Here is a 22,918-nt window from a genome sequence, read left to right as displayed (position 1 = left end):
TTCTCTTCTTTTCTTGTGTGCGTTCGTTTTTGGGCGTGTGTCGATAGGTGTTCCCCCACGAGGTCTGTTGTACAAAGAGACATTGAGAGAGGATGTGTGTGAGTGGAAGGCAGTGAATCAAGCACGACGGCATGATTGGGCTTCTTTGGTTGTTGCAGCGCGTGTAGAAACGATGGTTTGCCAATGAGTATCAAGATTTACAACTCAAAATTTACATAGACTAGTTCAGAGATCATTTGGCTAAAATTAGAGACTATCAATAATTACAAAGCTTTTTGGAAAAAATAATGATGAGACATAGAAAATTTGTGGCTCCATGGTAAAGGGGTTGACTACGAGGGCACCCGTTTGATCCATCAACTAACAATATTCAAGTCCATGTAGAACTTGTTGTGTTCCATTAAGATAACGATTGTAAGAAATGATACTCAAGTCCATACAAAACTTAAGACAATTGCTTTGCAATCCATCAAGCATTGTTTTCTTCTCTTTTGTATGGAAAAACAAACAATGATTGATGTAAATTTACCTTGATCACGGGTGACATATAGGTGTGAGTGTGGTGACATGCAGGTGTGGGTGTGTGGACACAATCCCGTAAAACTATAAGACGTGAAGCAACAAATCATAGAGGAAAAAGAAAAAGGAACTAGAGTATGATATATTCTTGGTATGTATTCAATTATTACCATATCTTGAGAAATATTAATTTGCACCTTAGAAACTCTATGGGAATTTAAACCTATCCTCCAAATTGTCCCTAACCTTCCCTCGACGAGGTAATGAAAGGAAGCAATGATGTTACTCTGTAAGACCAAATATGGTCTTCCTCATTGAGCGAATAGACTCCAAGAGTTTTTGAGATGGTGTTGTGGCAAGGCCTTCTTTGACACCAGGGTATTGGACCACTGCCTTGGACCACCAGGGTATTGGACCACTGCCTTGGACCACTGCCTTCACCCATGCACAAAGGTGTGGACAAGTGCTCTCATCCAAGACCTTGAAATTTCCCAATGTCTCCATGGTCTCAATCAAGCATAGGTAAGAGGTGAGGGCAATGTCCACTAAATTTATTTGATCTCCACCAAAGTAAGGCCCTGGACTGAACACATCACGTAGAGCACCATCCAATGCCACCATGCTCTCTCTCACAACACTCCGGCCTTGCTCCATCAATTCCCCTTTAACATTTTTTAATATGAGCATAATTCCTTCATAGACCTGCACAACATCAAACATTAATTAACTTCTCGAAAAGATAATTTCAAGGTGCAAATCTAGCCGGTTTATCGAAGGGATACCTACAACTTGGAACCATTCCTACAAGATAGATATGCACACCAAGGTAGCACGTGAGTTTGAATCACCTACAAAGTACATTGATGGTGCAGACAATGAGATATAGACCACTCTAGATTTCTGGGATTAGTGACGAGCCATACGGTCTTGGGTTCAAGTCTTTTTGGATAAATATTTGATGTCTTTTGGGTTTGTTCTTACTACATTAAAATTTCTTCTAGACTTGAAACACCAAACAATCAACATAGCCATGCCCCATTTTGATAAACACAACATTTGGGTATTATTGAAAATAATCACCTTCTTGTCGACATAGTCTGCCAAGAAGCGAACGAGGGCACGTTCGTAAGAATCCTGCGGAAGGAAACTCAATTTGTCATGCTGGGAAGGCCATGTTTACCTTGATTATGTAGAAGCGTTTTTGGGAACCCTACAAGGAGAGCTGTGCCACTTGGCACCAGCTCATTGGGTTTTTGTATTAAAGGCAAAAAGAAAAGAGAGAGAGAGAGAGAGAGAGAGAGAGAGAGAGAGAGAGAGAGAGAGAGACTCGCTTCAGCCCCTTCCGCCAGAAAACTCCAGACTGATTTTAGCTAATGCAAGGAGGCAATCGAAAACGGCATGTCATTACTTACCTGCGTCAGTTTGTAGGTTGTAAAGCTTCCATAGGGAGAAGAGGTCAACCAACTCTGCAATTCGCTCCAGCACCTGCAGCTTACCGCTGGTTAGCGTCTTCATGACAGTTTTCGACAGAGATGGCAGCATTGTACGAGAGACGAAAAGGGAAGGCAGGCTACTAGATCTGGTCGTGAAGGCAAACGCGGATTTGAAATCTTGAGAGCTCTAACCGAGCAATCTTGAGCTCACAATTGAGCTTGAAAGACTCCATATTTGACTCATCCGAACTGGACACCCAATGGACATGTTGGTTGTTTGGGGGCGCGTCCATGTATGTCCATCAGCCCCTAGCTTCCGTCAAAAAGCTCCAAGCTGATTTCAGCTAATGCAAGGTGAGGGCCTCTGTCCCGATGCATTCTCTACTATTGCCAGCCATTATAACTAAGTTTTAGGTGTAAATTTTTACTTGTACTTTGGCACTTCAAGCCCTAGTTGCTACTCCTCTTTACTTTCAAAGATAAGCACTCAAGCATCTATACCCGTGGCTCGGAATATCATTAATTGCAAGGAATAGAAGAGAGGGTTTATCATAGCCCAGTCGGCACCGGCGGTTCCTGTCATGCTTCTAATAGCTCAATAATGGTTAAGCCGTAGGCAAGCCCCTTGGGACTCCATTATTAAGACCATAGCTCTCGACGGTGATACCCCGTTAACTGCACGAAGCAAGAGCACCTCAAGGATAGTAAATCCCTGTTCTCCTTACCCTCATGCAATTAATAATTCCAACTGTTTGTAGCAAGCTTGAGGACCTCTCTTCTTGAGAAAGAAAAGAGAAACCGATAGCTCTGATACCAATGTAACAATTACTGGTCTATAAAGCTTGTAAATAGCGAAAATAACTTAACATAGTGAGCATTTCATTAAGAGAAAATTCCTAATGAGCATACAAGAGTGCTTGGTTGGAGATAACAACATTAGCATAACATCTAATTAGTTTGGCATAGCAATACTTGAGAGAGAGAGAGAGAGAGAGAGAGAAATAGAACAATTGACAACTATTGAGGACCGGATTTACATGGACCGGTCCCCCCTCCATTAGGCATTTGTATTATAACTTCTCCCATTGAGAGAGACTTTGTACAATACAATTCTTTGTGTTCCTTGGTAAAAACTCGTCGGTTCTATGAAAATGGAAGCTTCATGCACCAAACTTACATGTGATAACACATAACATCAGTTACTCGTTGGTCTCAGACCCAAGACCTCACACACCTTCGAAGATGGTGAGAGCTAGCGGGGTATGAGAGTAGTTCTAGAGGAAGAAGGAGTATTCTTACGAGAAAGAAGTATTTACTCACTTAATTACTCTTGTAGCTTTGCTTATCTTAGTAATTAGATAATAGAGGAGAGAAGCATGGCATTGAAGCTTAGCTCTTGGTTGGATTTTCATTCCATATCCAAGAGTTGTTGGTGTAGGCCTCCATTCTCAAACTTGGAGAAGAAGATGAGCTTTCCATTAAAGCTTGGAGAAGGAGATGATGTTCTTGCTCTACACATGAGTTGTGTGAGTGTGTGTGGAATAATGCCCTTCCAAAACAGCCTCCTCTCTCCTCTTGGTTGACCCCCCTTGCCAATTACTCATGCTGCATTCCTATTGGCCCTTGAAAAGCCTAGCCAATAGTATTTGAGTATGAGTTTTACTCTTGCTGGCTTCCTATTGGCCCGTAAATAATTTGGCCAATAGCCTTTGAGAGGCCCAGTCAAGAGCCTTGTGACAAGTGTCCATCCTTTTTTCCATTTTGTAAATGCCAAATAATTAATTTAATTATCTGCTTTGCTATTGGACCTTTTAGTCCTTTGGCTAATAGGAATTAAGAAATTTTAGGAACTACTTAATTATCATTGGACCTTTTGACTGTCCAATAGTCTTTTAGGGAGACTATTTCTTATTGTTTATTTTTTTGAGCATTTATAAAAATAAAATTTTAGTTTACACTAGCTAACTTCTCATTGGTCCACCTCTGTGCCCATCCAATAGGATTCAGGCAAGAATTGGGGGTTTCTTTGCATGCCTGACATGTGTCCTCTTTACTTTGTGGAAAGGGTAAGCTTAGGTGTATAGTGTGTGTGTGTGTGTGTGTGTGTGTGTGTGTGTGTAGTCCTTATTAAGCTTTGTCATCTTCCCAAAACGTTTTTGCTTTTGTCCTTTAGCTTATTGGCCTTTTACACACACACAAAGCATCCAATTCCATTTACAATTGACCATTGGACTTTACACTTTGAAATTTTGGAACTTAATCTTTTGGAAGTCTTAATGGGCTGAACCCTAAGGTCCTTGGAGCTCATTCATTGCACATTGCACATTGCTCTTGTGCAGATGGTACCCCTTTGGATCCCTACTGTGGACGCCCTACTTTGACCAGTCTGCTAGCTTTACTAATAATCTAGCTTTTTCTCCCCTGGTACTTCCCCATATTAAATGATCAATTTAACATGAGAAAATCCTTTAGGAGAATTAGATATTAGTTATTATGACACGAAGATTATGCATGAGGAGGATGATATGGACACTTTCCTTGCTAGTGTCAAGGATATCAATGAGCAACTTATTTTTGTAGGTGAAGTCATCTCAGACAGTTCCCTTGTGCAAACTATTCTTGATGCCTTACCAGAATTTTGCTAGTACTTGGAGACTTATGACCCAGGAAATCCAGAAGTTGTTAAGTTTAATGGATTATGAACATTGTTGTTGCAAGAGTCACTTTCTAGAAAAAACATGACTAGACAGCATGCAGTTGAACAGGCTTTTATTGCTTCTCAAAGAAAGGGTGGTAACAGCAATGCAACCACTTCTTATGTTTCTACTGCGAGTGGCAAAACTTCTGTTCCTAATGCTTCTGCTGGCAGCACTTCGTCTAGCAATTCTGGTGATAAGGGCAAAAAGAAGATGCGTTGCCATTTTTGTAAAGCTAATGATCACTTGATCAAGCACTGTCCTAGGTTGAAGGCCAAAGAGGCTAAGAAGAAAGAGGGTGGTTCCACTACAAATGCTGGTTCCACTACAAATGCAGCCATTGTTGAGTCTTCTGTGAAAGGAGACTGTGATGCTGATGTCGATGCAAAATGGGCTTTTAGCACAGAGTGCACTTACAATCCAGTTGTCCATGATGCATTCTTGTCAGTTGTTGCTGCAGATTCAATGTGGTATTTCGACAGTTGTGATACAAAGCACATTACCTTACATCGTGAATTGTTCACCTCTCTCGAGTCTATCCCTCATGGGAATTCTATCACTTGTGCCAACAATGCCTCTTATCGAGTTCAGGGAGTTGGAAATATTGTGCTTACTACTGCTAATGGCAGTTCTTTTACACTTATTGATGCACTTTATGTACCTGGGATCAAGAATAATCTTTTGTCTGTATCTGCACTTGCTAGACTTGGACTTGTAGTCAAATTTGTGGATGACAAATGTACAGTTCATGATCTCAGTTTTGGTGATGAAATCGTTGCATCTGGGCTTTTGTGACGTGGGTTGTATAAGCTCACTTTGTATGACAAGTGTGGACAAAATTTTGCAAATGCAGTTGCAGATTCAAGGACTATTTCAGATGCAAAACTTTGGCATGCACGTTTTGGTCATCTGAATTTTGTCAGTTTGCTACATTTGCAGAAATCTGATATGGTTGCATATTTTCTGCCTCTTGAAGCACCTATCAAACATTTTTGTGAAGGCTGTATTTGGGTAAGATGTAGCGTTCTAAGTTTCCAAAGGATGGTTCAGTCCTGGGGGGTTCACCTTACATAGTATGTGACCTATCACGTGAGTTCAATAGAAGGGTATTTAAATCCCTTAAAACTTATAGTAATAAATTTACATAAGGATATAGTAATAAATTTACATAAGGATATGTATTTTACAAATCTCAAAAAAATTTATAGAATTTAAAAGAAAAGGGTTTATTATATTTCCTAGAAAATTCACAAAATAGGGATTTTAGAAAAAGAGCCTGAACGCACATGATATAGTGGTCTTAAATATTGTGAACCCCCCGGGGGTTCAGTTCGGGCCACATGCAAGTTGCAGCTTGTGCATAGTGATGTTTGTGGGCCCATGTAAACTCCGTCCTTGGGCAATTACCTTTACTTCGTGACTTTCATTGATGATTACTCCATGCATGCATGGGTATTTCCGCTTAAAGAGAAGTTCGAAGTTTTTATGTGCTTCAAACAATTTGTGGTTATGGTTGAAAATGTCTCGAACTGTACTATGGGCACCCTCCATTCTGATCGAGGGGGGGGGGGTATATGTCTCATGAATTCAATGCATTTGTGGCTAGTTGTGGGATAAAACACCAATGTAGGGTGCCTTATACACCTTAGCAAAATGGTGTTGCTAAGAAAAAAATAGGTCACTTACAAAAATGGCACGATGTATGGTCAAAAGTCAAGCTTTGCCTCATTCTTTTTGGCTTGAGGCCATCATGTGTGCCACTTATGTACTAAACAGGTGTCCTATAAAAGCTTTGTAGTCTATTACTCCATATAAAGTTGGCATGATAGAAACCCTTCTATTGAGCACATGCGTGTTTTTGGCTGTTTGGCATATGCTTTGGTGTCACAAACATAGCGCAGAAAATTGGATGATAAGGCTTTCAAATATATTTTTGCTGGTTATAGTGCTGACAACAAAGGTTACACGTTGTATCATCCGCAAACAAAACGTATTCTGGTTTCATGGGATGTAGTGTTTGTGGAAGATTCTGTTCAGCCCTTGCTGTCATGTACTAGAGACAATAATGTAAGCTCACAGGACGTTTATGACACTTTGTTGCCTCTTTTTAGTGGTGGAAATACGAATGTAAGTTCCAATGAGGCAAATGTACAGCATATAGGGGTTTCTGAAAATGTTACAAATCAGCCTATTACTACTGAAGATGTACATGATGTACTTGATGAGGAAAGGACTGAAAATGAGTAGGCTAGAGGTATGCCCAAATGGCTGGTGTACACTTTGCATGATAGTAAATTGGATGCACCTTTGTCTAGTCGTACTCATTCAGGCTCTCGCCATGCATCTTATGCATTAGTTTGTTATGCTTTGGCTTTGTCTAGCTTACATGATGTTGAGTAGCCTCTGTCTTTTGATGAAGCACATAATTCATAAAATTGGATGGCTTCCATGCAATCAGAATACGATGCACTTATAGAAAATGACACATGGACTTTATGTGATTTGTCTCTTGGCAAAAAGGCCATTGGTACGAAGTGGGTCTACAAGTTGAAACGCAAGCCGGATGGTGAGATCGATCGCCATAAGGCTCGACTTGTTGCAAAGGGTTATGCACAACAAAAAGGCATAGATTATGAAGATACTTTTTCTCCCACTTGTCGTATGACAACTGTGCGTTTTCTATGTGCATTGGCATCTGATTTTGGTTGGGATGTACATCAATCAGACATTGTTACTACTTTCTTGAATGGTGACATAGTTGAGGAAGATTATGTAACGTAGCCTCACAGTTTTGTCATAAAAGGACAAGAGGACAAAGTGTGCAGATGTAAGAAGGCTTTGTATGGGTTGAAGCAATCTCCTCGTGCTTGGTATGCGAAAGCTGACACTCATTTGGTCAAACAAGGCTTTTGTAATAGTCCAACAAAAAGCACATTGTATGTAAAGTGTGAGGGTGATGTACTTCTCATTGTGGTTCTTTATGTCGATGATTTGCTGATCACTTGACCAAATGAAAGACATATTGCTGAATTTAAGGCTGATTTGAATGCTACTTTCAAGATGAAATATTTGGGGCTGTTGCATCATTACTTGGGTATACAGTTTAAACAGTGTGATGGTGGTATTGCCTTGTGTCAGAAAAGTTACATAGAGACATTGCTATGTAAGTTTGGACTTGAGGATTGCAAACATATTGCCACTCCCATGGAAACATGTTTGAATTTGAGTCTACATGATGTTGGCGATCCTGCTGATGTCACTCTTTACCAAACTGTTGTTGGCTGCCTCATTTATGTATGCAACACGAGGCCAAATATTCAATTTGCAGTCTCACACGTCAGCAAATTTATGCATAGCCCAGGGTCTAAGCATTGGCAAGCTGTCGAGAGGAGTTTCCGCTACCTTAGTGGCACTTTACATCTTGGCTTGTTTTATCCCAAGGGGGGATCATTGCCGCCATATTTACATGCTTTTCCCGACTCAGATTGGGCTGGTTGTTTTGACACGCGAGCGTCCACGTGGTTTTTGTTTCATGTTTGGTAGTTCATGTATATCATGTTTGAGCAAGAAGAAACCTACTATGGCCACTTCAAGTTGTGAGGCTGAGTATAGGGCAGTCTTCATAGCTACGGTTGAGTGTGTATGGCTCAGACGCCTTATGGCTGATTTGGGTGTTGGACAGGACACTGCCAACACTATCTACACTGACAGTCAGAGCGCATTGGCAGTTGCGAGGAACCCATTTTTTCATGCTCGCACAAAGCACATTGAGGTGCATTACCACTATGTCAGGGAGAAGCTTTGAGCAGGAGAGATCAGTTTGGCTTATGCGCCAACACAAGACAACCTTGCAGATCTTTTCACAAAGGCATTGTCTCGTGAGAAGCTTGAAGCTTTCTGCAAACATTTGGGCTTACTCCCCTTTGTGGACTGATCATGTCCTCAAGGCATGGCACTTCCCTTTACTCGTGTGCCAGCTCTCGTTCACCGCATCATTCTAGGGGGGATTTGTTACCATATACATGTGGTAGTGATGTGTGTGAACACACTAGGACCGCAGGGGCATTTTTCTCTCTTTAGGAGGTTTTTTCCCCCGTGCATTGTACATACGCCCATCACTCTAGGGCTATCTATCTTTCCGTTGCACACTAAGTAACACACTCTCTATTGTGTGCCTTGAGCTTCCTTCCTCTTCTTTAAGCTGTGTGCATTTCCTTGCAACACTAATTCCAACACTCATGATTTGATGAGATTTATCGAAGATGGGTTTGATGGCTTAATGGGATATAGTTCTAGGCTATCTCATTTACACATTGATCATACACATTATATTCAATATCTCAAAACTGTTTTGTCTCCAAATGCAACAAGAATTGTAGAACTTGAAAACCAAATAGCACCTCTAAAACAAGAAAATTATCAGCTTCAGACTTTAAAAGAAACTCCAATAGGATTAAGAGCACGAGTAAAACAAATGAGAGATGTAGTAAACTTAACAGAAGATTAGGTTCTGGACAAAGAAAAAAAAGATTAAAGATTACTCGAGAACATGTGACTAGACTTTTAGGATTTGATATCTCCAATGTTCAAAAAAGGGTGAGATTTTTGAATGAGGTAATAAACAAAAGTGACATTTTGAAACTTTTAAAACTTCTTGAAAATTGAACTCAGTAAAAATTGGTATTTTAAAATTTACTAAAGATATGGGTTTATTGGTCCAACCTTCTCAAATGCAAGAAGTTTGTGACACAGTGGGGATGAGTAGAAGGGGTTACAGGGCCATCTCTAAAACCTGGTTTCCGGTTTTCAAGTATTACAAGATTAAATCTTTTGGGTTGCCTAGGCCTCACAATGTTGGGAAAGTAAGGACTCTGTTAAGCAAAGAAATACCCGAACATTTTGGAGAGTACTATCATATAGAAGGAACGATGCCGTATGAAAAAAAAAAAAAAAAAAACTTCTTTTGTGTATAATGTTTTTAATAACATTTGGATGAGTATAAAAAAATTTCAATCTGCTATGGTGAGATACTTTAACATGCGAGAAGTAGATTGTGAAGGAAAACTTATATTCGTTTTAAAATTGGATGAAGCTCAAATTCAGAAATGTCAAAAAATTAAAAGAGTGTCCATATCCCTAATGGATAGATCATTGGAATATAGCCAGGGTAAGCTTGATTCCCCATACCAGAAAACTCAATCAGAAATGGAGCTTTGGTGGATTGGAGCAGCTCAAATACCTGTATAAAATCACGATACAAAAAAGTTCAATTTGCTATGGTGAGATACTATAACATGCGAGAAGTAGATTGTGAAGGAAAACTTATATTCGTTATAAAATTTGATGAAGCTCAAATTCAGAAATGTCAAAAAATTAAAAGAGTGTCCATATCCCTAATGGATAGATCATTGGAATATAGCCAGGGTAAGCTTGATTCCCCATACCACAAAACTCAATCAGAAGGAGCTTTGGTGGATTGGAGTAGCTCAAATACTAGTAGAAAATCACGATACATTGAAATGGCTCTTTTTGCAAACCGATATCCCTTTTGTTATACATGACCAAAATGCAAGTGAACAACAACATATAGATGGCATGGGTGACTTTATTGTAGAATGGAACTTGGGTGCCAACCCAAAAGCATTGAAGTGCATGTCTGGTGTATGTGGAGGTGTCAATACCAAGTATCCATGTTTGTATTGCATGGCAAGCAGTGGAACAAAAGGATGTCTTGCAGAACACGAGGTTGGAAAACCACCATCGAGAAATAGTGTGAACGTCATTGACTACGCATCGTCTTCTATGATTTGGGATCCAATTCTAGAAATAGATTTTAAAAATGTACATATATGTACAATGCATGCAGAGATTAGAATCTTGGACAAATTGCTTCAACTCCATCTTAATTATTCATATTCTATTAAGCCAAGTAAACTTGCAGACGAGTGCATAGAAAAATGTGAGGCTTTGCTCTCTTGAATGGGTTTTCATGGTGGTCAAGTGCATCTAAAAAAAGATCCTACTCTTTCAAAAGGAATGGGTGATGTTTTACAAGATGTTTCAATGGGTGGAGCAACAGCCATAAAATTTTTGAGCAACCATGACAACAAACAAGTTGACATTATGTGGAACTGCTGGAAGGATCTTTGTGTAATAACAACCAATGTCAAAAGTAGACTAGATGTAGAAAACAAACGCATGGAAGTGTGGAAAAAGCTCGACAATTTTTTGAAAGTTTTGAGACAACAAGTTAGCTCTGCTACTTATGCAGATGACTTTAAAAAGACAATAAAGCTTTTAAAAACTATTGTCACAGATGCTTGGGGAGCAAAAGACATCACATATTACTTGGTGAGGTTTCAATTACTTTGTGAGTATTCAATTACTTTTTCAATTCCAGATAGTATTTTACATTGCATCCTAAGAGTTCAATTAACCTTTTTTATTAATTTTTAGCATATTTTGTACTTACATAGACCATATTTTGCAAAACAAGGACCCCTTGCAACATGGAATACCCAGGGAATGGAAAAATCTCACTATCAAGTGAGGACTTCATTTTTCAGATGTACGAGAAAGGGAGGGGGACAAAGAAGGAGCAATGCACTAAAGGAATTATTCAATTGGTTCTATAGGAGGCAATTACAATGGATGAGATCAAACAACCATGCTGCTCAACCACAAATGGAGATTAATGCTTCACTTTGAAACTTGTACCGAGTCTTTCTAAACAGATCCAAATTAAAACTATATATTTTTATGCAAAATATTATCAATTTTACATCAGTTTTTAATTTTTTTGGTACCACTAGGCATGTCACCCCTATATCTCAAAAACTTTCTTCTTTTATAGCCCCCAAGAAGGTTGACATTTGTCTCCTCGGCTGCTGCTGCATAGCTAGAGTAGAAAAGAAAGTACCTTGCTCCTTAGGCATTGAATTGTGCAGCATACCCAAATATTCTAAGTGTTGCAGCTCTCTCAAGTAGCATGATCTTGTTTGCATTGATTTGAAGGGGAGTGTACCCCATAAATTGTGGCAATATCTTCAGGGCAAATATTGGCAACTCAGGATCTTTAGAATACAGCATGTGAAAAGCATAGAAGGTGGCACTATCCAATGTAGGCATGTAGTGCATGAGAGAGGAGGCATCCCTTCTTGAAGTGCCCTCTATTGCTTTCCCTCTCGAGCCTTTAGCTCTCCCAAGAAAATTGTCTTTCTCAAGGAGTTCAATCTACAAAACAAGAAATAATGAGTAATTATAACAAGCTTGAAAAAAGGAAGATTTTAGGAAGGGAGATCAAGGTGTAACTAAATCTACCTTTTGCAACTCATTCTCTGCAATGACTTTTTCTTGAAGGAGATTGCATGATCTAGGCCTGCGCTCCCGCAGCGCCCACCCAATTCCGCCATAGCCACCGGCGCTGGCCAAAACAATGCCGTCAACACCCTTCGCCGTGAGGGCTGCACGCAAATAGTGCCGCCACACGCCATGGCTAACGGGATGAGGAGCTCCCTCTCCCCTCGCTTCATACCTTGAGAGGGTCATGGCCCAGCCTTTATAGGCTCTCGCTTGTGCCACACACAATTGACAAACCGTGGACTTGTGCTAGCTTCACATGATGTCCTCCACCTTCCAGAGCCTTGTCGAAGCCAAATGGCATGATTTTCAATGCGGCTAGGTGGGCTCAAACCCGGCCCCCGACAAAACTTCAACTGATCATAACTTGCTATCCCTAGCTCTGATCTGCAATCCGAGAAGACATGCATGCTCCATAATTTGAGCTCTATACATCTATCTACCAACATCTGTCCCCAGCTGCCCTCTCCTTTGGGGATCTGCTAAACCTTCTAACTTCAAATTGCAATATCTTGCACACCAGGGCCCCGTTTGACGAGCCGTGTAGACTGGCTTCTAGAGCACATTGAGCACTACATTCTAGAGCCCTGACTTGGCACTTCAGAAACCTTCACCTGCTATCCCATCTAGGCCCATCTTCAAGCCTTTTTGGCCTAAATAATTTCTTTAGACGTACATTCCTGCTACCCTTTGGCTGCCCAGGACCTTGGTACCTGCCCTAGACTTTTGCATTGCACCTGCCTGCAGCCTTTGCTTGGTATAGACCACTTTTTAGCTCGGATCAACTTTGGCTGCACAAACGTGTCAAATGACTACTGGACTATTCCTTAATCCTTAGATTAACAAACATCCCTTTTCTAACCGTTTTTGGCCCTAATGGTGGCTTGGTGGTTATCAATGCAATGTCATAGCCTAAGTCCATTAGAGAAACTATTGGCACCCAATTACAAGTAGAAGGAAATCGGTAATACTAACATCAAGTTTGTTTTGTAGAACAATGTTACATAAAATGGATGGAGAAGTCCCATTTGAGATAATCTCTCCTGTCCAGACTGTAGGGTCAAAAGAGTCGTTCTTTGACAGGGAGATAAGTCTTGACTTCTCTATATTGCACTTGGATCCCGATGCCATGGAAAATGTTTGCACAATCTCCAGATCTCTCCTAACAACTTGAAGGCACGCCTTCAAGAATATGAGCGAATCATCTACGAACATTTTGACCAGTAGTTGGTCGTTGCCCGGTAATGCCAGTCCTTGAATCTCCCGCGCAGCACTGGGTGATGAAAGATCTTGATAAGGTGGTGATGCCAATTTGTGAATCCAACTTTGAATGGGACGCTTGGAGATGGCCCGCGAGTAGCCTCTTTTAGAAACCACAATCTAAAGACATTTACCATACATTAATGCACGAGGCTATTTGGTGTAGCCCCCTCAACAAATTATGGAAGAGGCACTTGACGAAAAAACAGTAGGAGGGAGTCATGAAGAACATCTGGAAGCCAAGGTGGCCTCAATATATGAAAATATTTCTGTGGACAGTGATGTGGGTCTGTCGACGGGCGTAAAGATATAAGAAAGAGGAATCAGGTCCGATCGTTGCTCGGGGTGCAGAATAGCTAGTGAAGACCTAGCCCACCTTTTCATGGGATGCGAGGCAATCAGTGGCATGGCTGGGAAAGTATGCAAGTGGATTCAAAGGACATGGAAAATTAAGTTCTTCAAGACTAATTTGTTCTTTGGTAGTAACAGTTTGGGAAGTCCTGCTCTTCTTGTCTGCACTCAAATAATCAAGTACTACTTTCACCATTTTTGGCAAGCAAGGAGCCACCGCGTGTTTGAGGGTGTTTGGAGGTGATAACAACATACAAGTGCCCACCTAGCCAAGGCGCCCATTGGGTCAGCTGGTCAAAGTTTTGATGTGGTCACATTATTTTTCCGATGTTTAATACATCAAAACCTGTAAAAGTCTAATGGCAATCGTCTATGTCAAGTTTGAGTCAAAGATGTAATTTTTCCAATGATGTATGTAAAGGTTCATGAGAAGTTGTCCGACGTCCACTTTAGAAAGCCCTAGGTATATAATACACTAAGGTTAGTGGGAAAGGGAGATTATTGTTGGAAGATAAGGGACTACTGCGTTACGCATAGAGAGCTACCTCTTTGCTCCAACTTGTAATCATCGCTTCTGTGGCTATGGTAATCCAAATTCAGTTTTGTTTCTTGCATTGTGTTCCTCTTACTCTGCTCTTCCATTCAAGAGTAAGCATTCAAGATTCGGTAAACGTTTCAGACGCATCCATTTAGGCCTTAAATCACTGTTTTGAGTGTTTATATGCGTTTTTTATGTTGTTTTGACCCTAGGAGAGGCTTTAGGGACCCAAAAACCTCCCTTTAGGATTATCCATTTACTGTTTTTGCGTACCTCTCCAAAATGTTGTGACAGTGATAGGATATGTTCTTGATAGTCCCCTGTAGCTTCCCTTCAAGTTTTGTGCGGTTCCGATATGATTTGCATGGTGAACGGGCGTGATGACTGTAAAGCTTTCTAGAAGGACATAGGCAGATTACTTGGCTTTAGTGCGATCGATTTGCTTGTAGAGTTAGTAGTTGCATCTCTTCGAGTTTACTTTATTAGGATTGACACCCTAGTGAGTTTCCATGCCTCATCCGAGTCGCTTCCCCTGTATCGATAAATTTATGTTAATGCTTGAGAGCTATGCTATGGACGTCCGTCGCGGCGACCCGCAAACATTGGCACCGTTGCCGGGGAATGAGTCTTAGGTGATGAGTGACCGAGTGCGTATTCAGAGTTTTATTATTGTTCCAAAAGATAATTTCCATTCCATTTACATTTCAGTGAAGCATCTAGACAGGGGTTTAGTGCTTAGTGGAGTCTAGGGTCAGTGGTTTGACTACATCTACTCTTGAGAGATATAGGGAGTTGTGAGTGAGGTTGCTTTAAGCATGTTTACTCTTCAAATTTCTTTGTATTGATTGAGTACTGATCCATCATCCGTTTTTTATCCTGTTTGTTTTGTTTGATTCATTTTCTTATGTTCTTTCATTTCTGTACTTAGGAGTAGGATAAGTAATTCACATTCTAGTCAGATTTGGGGCAAAAGATAGAGTCAAAAACACCAAAAAACCATAACTTTGGCAAAAAGGCCATAAGACTATGAAATTTTGAAAATTTGACCAAACAGAGCTGAAATTAATTCAAATCACAAAGTGGTAGCACCAAACACTGGGAAACACTTGTCAGAGGGAGCAGACAAAATTTCATCAGATTTGGCCCAGGTACTACGATTGCGATCGGTGTACCTAAGTGCCAGATTTTGACCAGATTTCATCTGTGGGATCCTCAGGTGTATATAAACATAAAATTCCAAAGGACCTAGGATCAAAAAGCACAAAAAACAGATCAAAACCACTGAATACATATCCGAGTCAAAAACTGCTAAATTGGCATAGAAATTGACTTTCAGTACACCAAAACACATCAAAACTGGGAAGAAACCATACATAGGGATAGCCTGTACACAGGACAACCCCAGATAGCTTTCAAATCCCAAAACAAACACCAAAATCAAGTCAAATTGACAGATGCACGGAAATCAGGCACTTCAGACTAAGAAACTGTAAATTCTTTACTTTTTTGAGTCCAAATACAAAAGTGTCTAGCAGGTAGTCTTATAATAGCCTAGTGAACAAGCTGGTGAAGTTTCATCTAATTTGGGCTCAAAACTACGATCGCGATTGGTGTACCTCAGTGTCAGAATTGTACAAGATTTGACATGTGCCTTCCTGATAAGATTCTAAACAAGTTTGTCTAAAGCAACCACACCCAAAAACATCAAAAATCAAGAAAATCAGGCCACTTGGGTAAAACTAGCCTGACAGACCTAGAAAGTGCAAAATCTTGGCTTTTGGTGATCCAAATGCAAAAAGACTGGGGGATAGCCTTAAAACATCAGTGTCTACAAGCATGCCAAATTTGGTCTAATTTGGGCTCCAAACTACGATCGCAATCGATGTACCTCAGTCCCAGATTTTGACCAGACTTTACCCACACATACACCTAGGTTATATAAGATACCAGGAGTTTTCAAAATTCAAAAAAGTGACCAAAATAGCCAAAAATAGCAGACAGACAGAAAACCACTGCAGCAGACCAAGATCTGGTAAAAACTTGACTTTTTCTTGTCCAAATTCAAAACGATTTGGGGAGTAGACTGTACACATCATTGTCTACCATATCCACAAGTTTCATCCAATTTGGGCTCCAAACTACGATCGCGATCGGTGTACCATAGTGACATTTTGAGTTGAAAATTTGTGAGTAGGTAGCTGATAACTAGACAAACAACTTTCTCAAAAGAACCAGGGTCAAAAAACCAAAAGACAGCTGTCAAATAGGGCAAACACTGATCACTGATCCTTCATACCAAAATTTTGAGAAAATTCAAGTTTTTGTGATCCAAATGCAAAGTGGGTTTGGGAATAGACTAATCATACCAATGTCTATCAACTCCTAAAATTTCATGCAAAAAGGAGCTGGAACTACGATCGCGATCGGTGTACCCCAGTGACATTTTGGACTAAAAATTTATGAGTAGGTAGCGGACATCTAGTGCAACATATTTTCCAAAAGGAGCAAGGTCAAAAAAGCAAAAGAAAGTGGTCAAAAGTCCCATTTACACAATCAAGCCAATAATCGCAAAACCACATGAGATTTGGGTTTTCATTGGTCAAAACATCTCCAAATTCAAAAATACAAAGACACTTGGTATCAAGACATCAAGGGCTAGCTACTGTGCAAAAATCTTCCAAATCTGTGACATAGGGTCAACGATCGCGATCGGTGTATCTCTACATAGTGGGGGTATCTAACTTCATAAGTTTGTAGACCTACTTGAGTACATCCCAAATCTCAAGTTTGAGTGAAAAATACCCTCTGGAAGCCAAGATACAAGCCAAAGGTCCTGTGTTCTGGTCCTGAGACAGTTTTGAGTGCTGTTTCAGGAGCAGTTCAACAAAAGTGCTCTAACTTTTGATTGACAACTCCAAACTGAGTCAGGTATAGCTAGGAAGAAAGCTGAAATTTTCTAGGTTTCCTAATTCCAAACTTTTAGGGTGTCCCAAAACCAGTGTCCATAGACCAAAAAGTCACAAATTCCTGACTTTTTAGAGACTTGAGCAGGGGCAAAAAGGGATTGTGTGCACTAAGCCAAGGTGTCCTTATCAAGGACCATCTTGAGAGTATTGAGTGAGGCTTCATCATGACAACTCATCCATCAGTAGGGTTTCCCACTCAGCTCAGAGCTATGCCACCTACACAAACAGCCAGAAATACTGCAACACCTATAACAAGAGGGTTGAGACAAGACCATGAGGCTTATCAATCATATCAAGCCAAACCTCAAGGCATGGCTCATGGATATTTTTCAAGTGATCGTGTGGCTCACTGGAAGCCAAACCAATCAACTAAAATGCGGGAGTTTGAAAGAGAAAAAGTGGAAATTGCTGGAGACTTAGAGGAGAAGCATCCTCTAATTAACAAACCCAACGTGAGGTTCATCAAAACCAATGAAGCTACGAGAGTTCTAACAGATTACACTTATGATGGACTTTATAGGTTACCTATTGGGGATCAAAACAACTTCTATAGATATTTAAATTTCATCATTGAAGAGTTGACAGACTACAAGAACCTCTATGCCTTCACATACACAGATGACCAGGGAGTGCAAGTTCTAATGGTAGATAAGTATGGACGAGAGTAAAAACTTATCAGCCCAATTGAACTAGAAAGATATACATACATGGGTACTCCAATATCTACTTACTACTTTCAACCGAGTGTAAGCGTACCAGGGTTTTTTGAGATTGATTTGCAAGAAGCTAACATTGAAACTATGGGATAAAATGGACCTCAAACATCCAAAATAGCTATGCACGGGAGTGTAGCTCCTACATCATTGAGTGAAACCAAGAGACCACCAATTAGACTTACAAATCCGTCAACATTTCCAAAACATGTCTCGAACGAGATTCCACCAGGATTTGCTCCAAGATGAGAAGAAGGAACGAGGGATGTCTTTGTGACAGACCCCAACACGCTAAGATATATGGTTGAACCAGAACCAATGAGACCATATCAATTGGCCAAATGTGTCAAGAAGAAGTATGATGGGTTAAGGGATCCATACGTACATGCATCCTTGTTCAAACAAGTGTTAAGAGCCGAACAAGTATTTTATTTTCATACACAGTATGAGGGATTTGGCTTAACCTTGGAAGGGATAGCATTGAATTGGTTCCAACCGTTGGACAAAAATGCCTTCTCAAACGTTGAACAACTGTTGCAAGAATTTTTTGTGGAGTTCTCTAAAAGGGAAATCAAGCATAACACAGTGTCCCAAATCTATGCATTCAAGCAAAAAGAAGATGAGAGAGTGAAGGAAGCATCGCTACGTTTCAAACAATATATAGAGAGATGTCCGGAACGCGAGTTACCACAAGATGAAAGATTATCAATTCTCTTCATAGAGGGTTTGAAAAATGAAACTCTCAAGAAAGATTTGCACTTAAAAGGATGTAATTCCTTTGAACAAGTCACGAGAGAAGCGTTATACCTAGTTGACAATTGTAAAGCCTATGGCGAGGACATTGGTGATACAAAGATCACTATGGATAATGCTCTTTTACCATCTAGTGAAACCAACACAAGGCAATTGGTTATGTCTCAATTAATGACCAACCTAGATGAGCTAGCATCGCAAGTAGCACAACGAATAAAATGGTGTGCAATTGAGCAAAAATGGACCAATCATGAGATGAGTGAGTGCTACTATAATCAAACCTACACGAAGGGGATACTATTTGGACATCAAATAGAAAAACAAATGCCATTACCAAATCATCCATTATTTCAAAATAGTGTTGTATCAAGGGCTTTACAAAGAGCTGAGGTATCACAACCTAGGCTAGGGCAAGAACCTGTGAGAAAACTCTATTCATTGAATGAGGACACTCTGATGTTCATAGCCAATCACGACCGTAGACCAAAGACCATTTTGGCTAAGCAAGAAAAACCATCAGTTGTGCCATCAGTGACTCAACAAATTGGACCATTCTACAAGTGTGGAGGTAATCATTGGGCCAAGAATTGTTCTCGTGTAGAGATAATTGGATATTGTTCGGAGTGTGCCATTACACACATTGTTCCAAATTGTCCAAAACACCCAAACAAACAGGGGAAAACAAAAATGAATGTTTTGGGAGTGTTACCCTCTCCAAGTGGATCAGAGGCAGAACCCAAAATTCCTGTGAAGGTAGTGACGAGGGCCCAAGAAAAAGAAAATGCTGAGGACCAAGCTAATGAGGAGAAAGATCAACAACCCAAACAAGGAGAAACAACTAGTGTGTCAGTGAGGACTGGGAGAAAATCCTGGAAAGCCAAAAGAGACAGAATTAAAGCAAAAACAATTACAAATCAAATTACACTACAAACAGAATTACAAGAGACAAAGGAGCAGTTAAAACAAGAACGGGAAAACAAAACGGTGGTGAGCAATAAGAAACCAAGGAAGGCGTCTTCCGGAGGATCTGTGTTGGTAGACAAAGTCCTAGAGCCATTGGATGCTACACTGGAAGCATATGAGGCTAGATTGAAACCCAACCAAACCCTAGAGCAACGAGTGATGAAATATCCTCATGCTGAGGTAGAGACTGAGAGGTTGAAAATGTGTAAGGAATTGGTAAAAACTGCACAGGCAATGATGGAGCCTGAAACACCAATTCCACCTCCAGAAGCAAAACCAAAAAGTGTTGGATTTGAAATGCCTAAGGAAAAGGTTGTTGAAACATTGAGCTAGAATCACAAAAGGATGTGCAAGCAAAGACTGCAACACAAGAAACCAACAACCTAGAAATTCAACTAGATGATCAAGTAGTGGCCAACACCACTAATGATGCAAGGTCAAGATCACAATTTATGGCACCTATCCCAGAGATAGATGAGCCATGGCCAAATGAATTGTGGGAAGCAATTAGAAGTGCAAAAGATGGAAGTGCGACTTTCCAATCTGCACCCATAATTGAGGTCAATACAGGGCATGAAGTCTATCAGGGAGAAATTCAATCTCTAAATGGAGATGCAGGGACGAAAGTTTCAATTGAAAGCAAACCAGAGTCCTTGAAGACCTTACCCTCATACATAGGAGAACATGAGACAGGCTCAGAGACTAGAGTGGTTCCATCTCAGAGGAGAGCCATATCCAAGATGATGGATACAAAGAGTATGCAAGAGTTGATGTCAGCTCCAATACAGTGCACCATTACTCTATCTGAAGTGCTTAAGATTAGACCACATGTATGGGATGAAGTAGGCAACAATTTGGGGAAGATGGGATTAAAGATACCTCTTCAAGATTTACCCTCAAATGAACAATCAAACAAAACTCAACAAGAAAGTGCACACGCTAAACCTGTGCCAATAAACAAGGTGGGGGAATATTGCGAAGGAGAAGAAGGAAACACCACCTTACCTGTGGAATACAAAGGAGTTAAAAGATTGGCTATACTTGATAGTGGGGCTGGAGTAGCCATAGCCACAAAAGACATTTGGGAAAAATGGGGTAGACCAGCGCTTAGGAAAACTAGTGAAGCTGCAACTTGCAGATGGATACACGGAAAAAACTATGGGTATCTTAGAGCAAATTATTGTGACTTCTTGTGGAATTGAATATGAACATACATTTGCATTAGTAGATTTTGGAAAAGGGAACAATTTTGATATCATTTTAGGAAGACCTTTCATGCGTCAACTTAAGATGGTTCAAGATTGGGGCTATGACTATATCTACCTGAGACATAAAAAGATCACCACAAAAATAAGCATAAAAGACCATAGCTATAGAGATGTGAATAGAACTCCTTTAGAAAAAATTGACTCTACTATAGTCAATGGGAAAGAGATACCTACGTGGCTACAAACCAAACAAGAACTTTGGATGTGTGGTACTTCGAAGTGTGGAAGCTTAGTGAAGGAGGATTGCATCCTAAAAAGATCAATGGACGATGAAGCTTACATACCAGAACCATTTCCAGAGGAGTTATTTGAACCATTTGGATGGGATCAAATATTGGCAACCTTGGATGTGTGTGTAAATGAGCTAACTCCAACCAAGTTTTGTGATGAGGAAGGGTATGATATAACTCCCGTATTTACGATAAAGGTGTTGAAGGAAGCTAACAAGATTTGTGAGTGTGAAGGCAGAAAAGGTGAAATAGATAGCAACTTCATAGAGCATGATGCCAAAGTGCACATGAAGAAAGCAGAGCAACAACGAGAATATGTCATCATTGACATACCTGAAGAATCGACAAAAGCTGTTTCAAAGAAGCCGACTCCAGAAAAAGTGCAAATGAAAGTAGATGAAGGAGAAAAGATTCCAAGTTCAACGGCAAATCTTCAACAAACGCAAGATCAAAAGAAGAATAGGGACAAGGAAGAAGATGGACTATCTCCTACGATGATCAAATTCAATTTATGCGGACAAACAAGGCTCAAGGTTACATGTTCAGCCGCAATTGATCCTTATGCAACAAAGAATCTAATGACTTATGGAATGTGGATCATGATGGGAAAGCCGCCAATCACTAAGCTAGAGCAGATAGTATACACAAGTTCAAAAATACCGATTCCTAGCTTTGGAGTGGCAGAAGCTGTACTCAAATTGAGTACCGGGGAGTATCAAGATACTTTCCAAATAATCAACTCCCATCATATCAAAGAGAGTCTAGTCCTGACAAAAATCTGGAGGAACATCTTCTTTCGACAACACTCAAAAGCTTCAATAAAAATAACGGTAAGACTCCATGAAGCTTCTCAAATCCATGCAGAGAAGAAATCGCCAACCATCGCGGAAAAAGGTAAAGCAAAGGTAAACATTGAAGTATATCAACCTCGCCAGACGACTTTACCTTCAACGAGCTTCTATCAAATTTCCCACGAAGTCTCTACATCAAGAGCCACACCATCAACAATGCAATGGAAACCAAAGCAAAGGGTCTATCAACCAAAGTTTCCATCACAAAAAAGCATCCAGAAGAAGCCGAAGAATGTCAACCAAGTGTTGGTATCCAAAGAGCACTTCCAAGTCAAAGACCCAGTCTGGATACATGAAACACGGGTTCAACCACAACAACAAAAGGTGACAGGGTGGATAGCATCGAATGAGTCAATCACTATTCAAGGCTACTTCCAAGGAAACACTAATGTTTGGGCCAAAAAGCCTAAAGAAACAGCCTGGACCTACCCACCTCAATCAACGCATTCTACAAGGAACAAGACGCGCTATCAACGGAATACAAAATACTCAAGCAAGCGAAAGAACACCAACAAAAGACAAACAAAAAGACCTTCCAAGCGGGCAATGCGACAAGTTTGGGTACCAAAGTCACTCGCTAGTCAAATTACCCAACGCAAACATGTGAATCAGCGAATGATTCCAGTTAAGCTACTCAAAGCACAAGGATTTTATGAAGGTAACACATAAATATGGTTACCAAAAATTGTAGCTCAATCGGGAACAACGAAGAGAAATCAAGCAGCACAAGCTCCTACCCCAAAGCAAGCAATGACAACCGAAAGCCAACAGAAGCCAATTACAACCAAGGCTGCTACAATCTATAGATGGATACCTTGTCATCAATTACAAAAGCAAGGCTTTTACAACGGAAATCATCAGGTTTGGATACCAAAGCCTAGTGTCCATCAGATCATAGAAGAAGATAAAATGCCAAAGACGGTCACACAAGGACCAAAAACAAGATGGGTTCCAAAACTTCTAGTGGAAACTCAATCAAAGAGAACCCACACATCCGACAATCGCTTCTCATGGGAAT

At 40.3% G+C, this 22,918-nt stretch overlaps 1 protein-coding gene across 1 annotated transcript; it reads right to left on the bottom strand.

Moving 5' to 3' along the window:
* Positions 1-683: 683 nt before the first annotated feature.
* On the bottom strand, positions 684-2,061 carry LOC147440798 (putative glutathione S-transferase). Its single transcript, XM_086483341.1, has 4 exons — positions 1,932-2,061; positions 1,600-1,694; positions 955-1,221; positions 684-912 (listed from the first exon to the last, which is right to left on the bottom strand). Exons 1-4 carry the CDS (start codon positions 2,059-2,061, stop codon positions 802-804), a joined length of 603 nt encoding a protein of 200 aa, XP_086339467.1. The 3' UTR covers positions 684-801.
* Between the last annotated feature and the right edge of the window lie 20,857 nt (positions 2,062-22,918).

The sequence above is a fragment of the Adiantum capillus-veneris genome, chromosome 15 (genome assembly GCF_014529385.1).
Source record: "Adiantum capillus-veneris isolate H3 chromosome 15, ASM1452938v2, whole genome shotgun sequence".
In the NCBI taxonomy this organism is placed as follows: Eukaryota; Viridiplantae; Streptophyta; class Polypodiopsida; order Polypodiales; family Pteridaceae; genus Adiantum; species Adiantum capillus-veneris.
Note: the sequence above shows the minus strand (reverse complement) of the source record. Positions and strands in the feature narration are given on the sequence as shown.

Bases quoted from the DNA above. Each gene is read 5' to 3' on its own strand.
- LOC147440798 (XM_086483341.1), bottom strand. From the start codon at position 2,061: ATGCTGCCATCTCTGTCGAAAACTGTCATGAAGACGCTAACCAGCGGT. The intron at 1,222-1,599 runs GTGATTATTTTC...GATGTTGTGCAG, and splicing joins CAGACTATGTCGACAAGAAG to GTCTATGAAGGAATTATGCT. The intron at 913-954 runs GCAGTGGTCCAA...TGGTGGTCCAAG, and splicing joins ACCTTTGTGCATGGGTGAAG to GCAGTGGTCCAATACCCTGG.